The 10,736-nt window shown below is 30.3% G+C and overlaps 1 protein-coding gene across 1 annotated transcript; it reads right to left on the bottom strand.

The window, feature by feature from the left end:
• Positions 1–2,617: 2,617 nt before the first annotated feature.
• On the bottom strand, positions 2,618–3,313 carry LOC113854212. Its single transcript, XM_027485103.1, has 2 exons — positions 3,050–3,313; positions 2,618–2,959 (listed from the first exon to the last, which is right to left on the bottom strand). Exons 1-2 carry the CDS (start codon positions 3,311–3,313, stop codon positions 2,618–2,620), a joined length of 606 nt encoding a protein of 201 aa, XP_027340904.1.
• Positions 3,314–10,736: the final 7,423 nt, after the last annotated feature.

Genomic DNA, 10,736 nt, shown 5'->3' with positions numbered 1-10,736 from the left:
ACTTCAGTGTGATAATTTGATCATTAACTAAATCTCTAAGAAAGTAGAACCTTACTACAATATGCTTACTCCTACAATGAAAAACGGGATTCTTAGACAGTTGTATGGTAAACCTATTGTCACAGAAAATCTCAGTAGCTTCTTTTCCTTCTACTCCAAGATGCTCTAGAATTTGTTTGAGCCAAATACATTGACATGCACAATATGTTGCAGCAATATATTTAGCCTTAGTGGTAGATAGGCTTACCACAGGCTATTTTTTTTAAGCCCAAGATACAGCTGCAGTTCCACTCATGAACACTGATCTAGTAGTGCTTCTCCTATCATCTGAATCCCCTGCATAGTTGCTGTCACTATAAGCTGTGAAACTCATCTTCTTTCCCTGTTGATAGAAGAGACTGTGTTCAACAGTGCCTTGTAGATACCTGAAAAGTCGTTTTGTTACTGCCCAATGAGACTTCTTGGGATTGGCTATGTATCTACTGATTAAACTAACTCCAAACATCAAATCTGGTTGTGTGACTGTCAAGTACATGAGACTGCCAACAGCTTGTTTAAACTTTGTAGCATCTACTAGAATTCCTGCATCATCCTTGGATAAAATGGTTCCTGGTACCATGTGATTTCGTACTGAGTTACTGTCCAACATATTAAAACGTGCTAGGATCTCATACGCATATCGCCTTTGGCAGATGAAAATGCTTGCTTCATTCTGTATTACTTTTATTCCCAGAAAATGTCTCGTTTTGCCCAGATCTATCATGTTAAACTCCAACTGCATTGAGTGTTTAAACTCTTCGCATATAGCTCTGCTATTTCTAATAAAGATTAGATCATCCACATATAAGCTAACTATTAAAATATTGTCTCTAACCTGTTTTGTGAACAAAGTGTGTTCATTGGAGCAACATGCAAACCTTTCTTTGGCAAAGTATGCTTCAATTTTACTATACCAGGCTCGTGGGGCCTGCTTAAGCCCATATAGAGCCTTCCTCAGCTTGTATACTTGTCCTTCTCTGCCTTTCTTGATAAAACCAGCAGGTTGGTGAACATAAATTTCTTCTTGAATTTCACCATGCAAGAAAGCACTCTTCATATCAAGCTGAAACACTTCCCACGCATTTTGAGCAGTCACAGCTAACAACACTCTCACTGTATCAAGTCTAGCAACGGGAGCAAAGACTTCTGTGTAGTTGATTCCATATTTCTGAGCATACCTTTTTGCCACTAATCAGGCTTTATATTTTTCTACTTGTCCTTTTTCATTGAGCTTTGTTTTGAAAACTCATTTCACACCTATGGGTACCACGCCTTCAGGTGGATTTACTAGATCTCATGTGTTGTTTCTTTCAATTGCTTTCATCTCAGTGTCCATGGCCTCCTTCCATTTCTGACTCTTACTAGCTTCCTCAAAGGTTTGAAGATCCTCAGAATCAGTCGTCAACATTGCTAGCAAGCTCTCCTCGTTTGCAAATAGATTGGTTTCATAATCTGTCATCCACATAGGTTGTCTCCGAGTCCTTGTTGCCCTCCTTTTAACTGGAGGATCAGTAGATTCAAAATCAGAAGCTGATTCAAGCGGTTCTGAATCTAAATTGCTACCTCTAGCTACAACAAGTTGAGGTGTAGAATCAACATTGTCACTCCCTACTTCGATTTTGAACATGAACACACCATCTCACTCCCTCAGGCAAGAAGGACTTTGGAACTTGCTTTACATGAAGCACAGCTCGTATTGCATTCATGATGGTGTGATTTTTGCGCTCTACAACTCTGTTCTATTGAGGGGTGTAAGCAGCTGTCAGTTGCCTGGAAATACCTCGATGAGTGTAGAAATATGAAAACTCCTTGGATGTGAATTCCCTTCCTCTGTCAGTTCTCAGACAAGCAATATGAGTTCTAGCTTCCTTTTCAACACATGCTTTGAAGTTCTTAAATGTATTAAAGGTTTTAGATTTTTCATGCAAAAAATAAACTCACGTTTTACGAGAATAATCATCAATAAAAATCAGTATGTACCTTTTGCAGCTGTTTGAAGCAGGTGAGATGGGACCACTTACATCAGCATGAACTAACTATAATTTAGTCGATACGCGCCAAGAACTTAACTTTGGTATGGTATCACGGTGCTGTTTACCAATAAGACATGTAGTGTATACAGCTGTGAAAATTTTCAGTGAGGGTAGTCCGATCACCATATGCTTTTGTGCGAGTGTATTGAGTCCTCTGAAGTTGAGATGGTCAAATCATCTATGCCATAATTACGTTTCCTTTTCTAAGATATCTTCCACTTGGAAATACTGAGAATGTTGAAAACATATTGCGCTGACAAATAGAACATTCAGTTCCCTCGCATGGTAGTGTGAATAACCAATCCTCTGTCTGGATGAAATATTTTGCATGCACCATGTTGGATCAGAATGGTAAGCCCTTTCTCTTGAAGTTGTCCCAGACTTAAGAGGTTGGTCTTGAGTTCTAGAATGTAATAAACATTTACAATAACATGAGCAATATTATTGATCTGAACCCGAATGCTTCCTTTGGCAGCTACCTCCAATGTAGTATCATTACCAAGCTTGACAATTTTATGGAGTCCTTCTTCATGTATTTCTGTGAACTAGAGCTTATTTCCTGTCATATGATTACTGCAACCAGAACCCAGAAACCAATCCTCCATCTGAACAGAATGTGTCACCTCTGCATATGCTACTAACAAAATCTCATCCTCGACTTCGGTTGCCTCTTCAAGCGTCATGTAATGGGCTTGTTTCGCAACTCCAGGGCATTCATACTGAAAATGGCCCAGCTTATGGCATTGAAAACATTCAATGAGTGCCTTGTTGAAAGGCTGTCTTCCACGGCCTCTCCCACGCTTATGATTTCCGCGGCCACGACCACGACTGACTCCTGCTCTATCATCATGCGTAACTTTCAGGACTTGTTCCTCTGGTTGAGAATTCTGCATTCGTTATTCATGAACGAGCAGACTGCCATGAAGTTTATCAAGACTCAAAGTGTTCAAGTCGTTGGACTCCTCGATAGGACATACTACATAGTTGAAGTTTGTGGTTAGAGATCTAACTATCTTGCTAACCACTATGCTGGAACCCATTACTTCACTATTAGATTTCATTTTGTTAACTACACTAAGTGTGTGCCCCAGGTAGCTGTCAACCTTCTCGCCATCCTTCATCGCCAGTAGTTTGAACTCACGTCGAAGAGCTTGGAGTTGAGCACGTTTGACCCTCGTTAATCCATGATAATTCTGTTGCATGGATCTCCAGATTGCCTGTGACGTGCTTTTGTCCAACATTGTTTCAAGAATTTCTCGATCAATAGCTTGAAACAAGAAATTCTTCACCTTCAGATCCTTTAGTTATGCATTGGCTACACTCCTTCTTTGTGCCTCAATGGGTGTTGCACCAAGCGTTGGTATTCCATCTTCCACGAGCTACCATAGTTCTTTGCTACGTAGGAAATTTTCCATAGTCATGGACCAGAAGTCATAGTGTCCATCAAACCTTGAAATGGCTGGTTGAACAAATTTTTCTGAGGTAATCATGGCTTTACATAGTTGTATTAGCGTTGCACTCTGAATCAAGATGCTCGCTTCACTCACCCCGGATCAGGCTCCTAGCGAAGCTTTGATACCAATTGTTAAAACTTAATGAATATACACGAATAACACACTGAATATGTGAAGAGATAGCACATTTTATTCAATCATCCGAAAATGGCTTTATAAGCCTTACAGACTTGACTCTCAAAACAGAATAACAATAAAAATAAAACCACAAAACTGCATGGCAGCAATCTAGGCGTAAACTAAGCAACTAACCAGAACCAGTCAATCCTATTAAATAGAACTGTTTATTAACACGTTAAAATAACTAACAGTACCATCTTTGTTGCTTTCCAGTGAAACTCAAGAGGAAAATGCATGAATTGACATAGCTTGTTTACAGCAAATGCGACATCTGATCGAGTGATTGTTGTATGTTGCAATGCTCCAATGACTGATATATATAATGAGGGATCTGAGAATGTATTGGTGCCATTAACAACCAATTTGGTCCCCAATGCAACAGGAGTCTTAATAGCTTTAGTATTATGCATATTAACCCTTGTTAATAAATTTGATTGGTACTTAGACTAAGTCAGCAAAATGCCTTCAGTTGTTGTATGCTTAGACTCAATCCTAAGAAAATAATGGCAAGGACCTAAATCCTTTAAAGGAAACAAAGAATTGAGTTTGTTGATAAAATTTTGAACAAGGGTAGGTGAGTTTCCTGTTACGAGGATATCATCTACATATATTAGAATCTAGGTGATATAAGATGAATGATGTTGGATGAACAAAGAGCTGTCACATTTTGCTGGATGAAACCCAAAAAATTTATAAGTTAAGGCCAATTTTTCAAACCAAACTCTAGAAGCTTGTTTGAGCCTATATAAAGCTATATGCAATCTGCATCCTAGATTAGGATCTTTACATTGAAACCCTTCAAGTTACCCATATAAACTTCCTCAGTTAAAAACCCATTTAAGAAGGCATTATTGATGTCTATTTGCCTTATTAACCAACCTTGAGTAACCGCAACGCTTAGGTCAATTCAAATAGTTACTAGTTTTACCACAGAGCTAAATGTTTCAGTATAATTCAATCCTTCTTGCTGGCTAAAACCTTTAGCCACAAGACAAACTTTATGTTTGACAACTAAACCATCTAGGTTTCTCTTTATCTGCAATATTCATTTGCATCTTATGTCTTTTCTATTGGGAAGTAGAGGCATTAATTCCCAAGTTTGATTTTTTGTTAGAGTCAAGTGCTCTTCCTACATAATGGAGTGTAATTCCTTTAATGATAAAGCCTTTTGTACTAATCTTAGTTCAGTGTTAGCAATGAGAGCTTTATGCTTAAAAATTCTCATCTTAGCTCTAGTTACCATTTGATGAGTGTTGATAGGCATAGTTGATGTTGCAAGGGTAGGTAGGATAGATGATTGTGTAAGTTGATTTGGTAAGGTTCCATGTGTAGGAAGGAGGTGTTAATGGTCAGATTTGTGAGAGTAGGCTCAGTTGTAGTTTGATTAGAAGTTTCCAAATGTTGAGATTGAAAAAAATGAATGACTTGGTTGAAATTTGAAGGTTGGTGATTTATTATTAGAATTGATGAAGGATGAGGCAAAGGAAGAGTGATGGTAGAAGGCACAAATGTGGTTTGAGTAATTTGTTTGAATCGGAAGCATAACTCATGAAATAACACATGTTGAACAATGTATAGTTTGCCTGAGGGAGAAAGACACTTGTATCCCTTGTGACTTGAGCTATATCTAAGAAATAGGCAAGGTTTGGACCCATCTTGTGTTCAAAACTCCATATTATGCTTATTGTAGGGTAGTATATAAGGAAAAGACTTACAGCCAAAAGGCTTGAACAACTTATAATATGGAACATTTGAAAATAGAACCTCAAAAGGATATTTAAATTTTATTACAGATGAAGGAAGTTGATCACAAATGTGGCTGTTGCAAAAGCATCATCCCCAAAACTATGATGGTAGAGGTGAAGCAGCAAGTAAGGTGACTCTAGTTTTTTGTTATGTGTTTGTGTTTACGTTCACCTTATCCATTTTGCTCATGAGTATAGGCACAACTGAAACTATGTAAAATTTTATTTTCTGCAAGAAATTTGAAAAAAAACAACATACTCTTCCCTGCATCTATTTGTAAGACTTTAATTTTCTTGCCTAGTTTATTTTCAACCTAAGTTTTGAATTAAACAAAAGTGAACAAAGTTTGAAACCCACTGTGCAAGAAGTAAACTCAAGTGAACTTTAAGTAAGCATCTAGAAATAGATATAGTACCTATAACCATCCTTAAAAAGGAATGAAGATAGTCCCCAAATATTTAAGTACATTAATTGAGTGGTTCATTAAAGCATGTATCGAATTCATGAAAAGGTAATTTATGTGATTTTCCTAAGCAACATGAAAAGCATAGAGTTTTATTAATATTTGAAATAGGTATGTTACATTGCCTCATAACATATGTACAACTTTATATGAAGTGTAAGCTAGTCTAGAATGTCACAAATCATCATTACTAGAATGAACAATATTAGAAAATGCATAAATTAAATTTCAATAAATAGGATAAATAAACCGCATTTAATCAAATGCATATAAATTATTCTTAAAGTTGTCTTTAAAGTACCACTTTCTTGGTGTCCTGAGATTTAACAAGGCGCAATTTAACACAGAATTCAAAAAATACATTGTTGCACCTTGCAAATTGTGATACACTAAACAAGTTTTTAGTGATTTAAGAAACATAATAATTTTTTCAAAGAAAATTTAATATCTGAATCTTTAGAAATAAAGCTAAAGTTTCTAGCATGAATAATGCCAAGAATGTTACCTTTCTAATGCGAACACATTATGAGCCAAGATAGTCAGACTTGATTGTCAAATTGTTAAGGTTAGGTGTTAGATGATAGGTAACCCATGTGCCTAGATACTAGATATCATTATAGTTGGAGGATGAATTTGCAACAGTAAACATGACAAAGACACCATATTTAGAATTTAATGACTGAGCATAATTGCTTGAGAGGTTGGGTTCTTGGACTTGATCATCAAATCTATACCAGCAATGGTATGCAAAATGCCTAAGCTTCCCAAATGACATTGACTCTTGGAGCCATGTCTTGAGTTATTTGTTGAATTTGATCGGCCTCCAGCATCTTTGAAACCTTTCTTCAATTGAGATTGGTTCTGAGCAAGATTAGCCCATATAAGTGTTTGATCACGTTGTTTATGCCTCCCTAGACACTCTTCTTAGTGCATGAGAAGCACTTCAATTTCAGCAACCAAAAAAGATTTTGTCCTTGTGAGGTAAGAGGTGGTTAAGCCATCATAATCCTCTGATAGACCATCGAATATTGCATCTATATCTTCTTCTATAGTGATTAGAGAACCAATAACAACTAAAGTTTCAATTATTTGTTTTACTTGAATGAGATACTCACTGATATATATGTTTTCTTGACATTTCGAAGCTGAATTAGTAATTACTACACACATGCTTTTGTTTGTTATGCAAAGTAGGTCTTTAGAATGTTTCAAATTTGATGGGACCATTCAAATCCAATAACACACTTTAAATTGTGTATCCATTGATTCCATTAGCCAAAATTTGAGTAAACAATCTTGTTCAAAATTGTTGAACTCAAGATTGAAAACATTTTTTACTGCATCTTTGGACAAATATTTTTCTGGAATCATATTAGCACCAAGAATATGCTTTTTGAGTTTGAAACTTTTGATGGTAACGTCAACATGCTGCATCCATCTAAGGAAGTTATCTTCATTTATTTTGCAAGAAATTGCAATGGAGAATATTTGAGACACAAAACTTTGTGAAGCATAAGCTATAAGGATCATATAGCTAAACTGATACCAAGTAAGGTAATAGACAGATTGAGAAAGAAGAGTTTAAAAAGAAAAATAAGTTTGAATTATGAATTTAACTTAAACAAATACACAATGATAAAACCTTATATAGGCAAAACAATGGGTTAATAGAATTAACAAAAAGTAATTGAATTAGATAATTGTACGTTTAATTAACTTTGTTATTATTATGAACAAATTCAATTTTATCTTTTACAATTTTATACATGAAAAAGATAATCAATTTTTAAAAATATTCTTAACTAAGAAAACTTCTAAAATAATTTTTACTTATTCATAATTAAAAATACATTATATAACTATTTTAAAGTTTACTAAATTTTTAACAAGATAAATATTATACTTTATTAATAATAAATATTTTATTATATTAAATCAATACATAGGTTTAAATTAAATTATAAAATTTAAAAAATGTTAAAATAAAAAATTAAATAATTAATGCTAAAATAAAATTATTTGAGATAATAAAAAAGAAAATTAACTATTAAAAATATTTACATTAGAGAAAATTAATAACAACACTTCAATTTAATAATTTATACTTGTTCGTAGGTAAGTATACTAGTCTAAAAATAATAAAGAGTTATAAAATAAATTTTCAAAATATTATTCATAAAAATTGTTTCTAAGTATCTAAAATATCTTAATTTAATTGTTTGAACTTAAGATATACAAAATTAAATTAAATAAAAATTTAAATATAAAATTAACTAAAAAAAATTAAAACAATTCAACCTACTACGATTATCTAATCAAAATAAATTGTAGGGCATATGATTTTACATTTACACTTTTCTATATTCAATTTTATATTAATTCTAATTTTAATTAATAGTTATGCAATGCTATGAATATTTTTCTTAAGCTATTACTTTTAATGGTCATGCAAGATAAAAAAAGAAAATATAAAGAGTTTACAAGTTATTAATTTAATAACAATTAAAAAAAAACTAAATTTTGTCTACTTAATCTTTTGCTTCATTTTATTCTATAGATTCATTATTTATATATAGTATAGTCGCTTATAATATAATTAATTATAATATTTTAAGAGTTACAATTTCAAACATACAATTATAATGCAATAGAATAAAAACCAGTAAAAAATTAAAATTATCATTAATTACAAAAACCACGTAAAGTTATATAAATGATTCTTCATAATTCTAACTATGAATATAACTAGACATAATGTAATAGGAAATCAAAACAATAATAAATCAATTCATAATTATTTGAAGAGTAAAAGTAAATTAGTGAAGCTCCTAATAAAGAAGAGAATTCTTGATTCTAAGACACATTCCCAAAATTTCAAAAGTTCTTAATGATTGACCAAAACTATGATGCTAAGTTACGATAATGTCCTATTTTCTATCCAATTAGATTCTAAAATGCATTTAGATCTCAATTGTGATATTCTAATGTTAAAATAATATATAAAGATTAAACTTTTTCATTTTTTTAAATTTAAAAAACTCAAAGTAAAAAGTAATGGTTAGAGAATTTATGTTAACATGCTTAGTGTATTTTTCTTCTTAAACTCTAGTATTTAAAAGTTATATTGAATATTTATTTATTATTTTAATAATGATTATATTATTGAATAGATAAATTCATTGATATAAGCTTAACTTGTGATTTTAATTATAAATTTTGTTAAATATTAAAAAAATTATATATATATATATATATCATAATTTATTTCATCTAAGATCTGCAAGCTCCAACTTGCAAAACTTTATCTTAGCTTACTCAACCAACTACTTGAAGTTGAAGAGCTGGTACATGATACTGCTTACAAATATTTTATTATGTTTAATTTTAATGGAATAAAATTAAAAATTGATTTAAATTAAATAAATATTTAAAAAATTATTTTTATTTTTCAAAAATAAATTATAAATATTATCATTTTTAAATCTGTTTCAATAAATTTTACAAATAAAATTTTATTAAATGAGTACTTTATTTTTTAAAAAAACATACGTTAATTTAATTTGATATAAATGTTAATAAAACATATGTTATAAAATAAAAAAGATATGTGAAAGTATGAACACCGATAAATATATAAGCTATTACATTTTTAAGAATAAAAACTTAATTTATAAAATAAAAGATGAATATATTATATATTAGAATGTGACACATTTTTTAAAATATTTTTTATTATTAAAAAATATAATAAATAGATGAAGATTAAGTTATTCTCAAAAAGTAACTTTCGTTAATATTATTTTTCTTAATAACTATTTATAAATATTAAATTTTATCAATTTAACTATTAAATAATATGATATTAGCACGTTATTATGCATGCTAAGATTTAAGTAAATTATGTGATTATAAACATGTAATTTTAACTTCTATATTTATTTATATTTTAAAAAATATTATAGGTTAAATAAAATTATTAGGTGAAGTGATTATTAAAAGTTTATTTATATAAAATTTTGTAAAATTAATTTATTTAATAAACTTTTTAATTTATTAACTAAATTAATAAAATTTAATGTTTATAAAAAAATAAATAAAATGAAATTGATAATTTTTTTAAGTAACTTGATTCCTCCCTTTATAAATATAGAAGAAATGACAAAAAAATAAGAAAATAATGAATTAGGTAATAAAATATTATTTTGCTAAAAAAATTAAATTAAAATACTAAAAAAATTATTTAAAGTTATTAATTTATAAAAATCGTATAAAGTAATTCAATGTTAGAAAATGCATTAACAGTGATTTTAAATATTCCGTTATACATAAGGATAGACAAATTTAAGTACTCTCCGTTTCATATTTTTTTTATTGTTTAAGGTTATACATATATACTAAAAAATATTTAACATATATATATATAGTCTTTATAACATTATTAAAATTTAATTTTAGTTTTTAACTAATTTTTTATTCTCATTTTTATAAAATACAGAAATGTGTAGTTTTAATTTTAGATAACAGACTAAAATCATATGATTTTTGTTAAATGTAACTAAAAAATAAATAAAACTTAATCAAATACTAAGATTAAAATTTGATAATTTTATCAGAATAAAAATATAGGTTTATTATATTTTAATTAAAATACCTCGATTTATATTACACCTGTTTCATCAAAAAAAATTTTCTCAACTTCCCACAAACACACACTATAGTAATTAATTGAAGTAGCTCTTCAAAGGGTATAATTGAAAAAAGGTTAAATTAATCTTATATTTCTAAAAAAACAAAAAATTGAAACATAAGTAAAAAAAACTA

The sequence above is a fragment of the Abrus precatorius genome, unplaced genomic scaffold (genome assembly GCF_003935025.1).
Source record: "Abrus precatorius isolate BTA unplaced genomic scaffold, Abrus_2018 Scaffold11, whole genome shotgun sequence".
Taxonomy (NCBI): domain Eukaryota; kingdom Viridiplantae; phylum Streptophyta; class Magnoliopsida; order Fabales; family Fabaceae; genus Abrus; species Abrus precatorius.
This window is presented reverse-complemented; position numbering and strand designations above follow the sequence as displayed.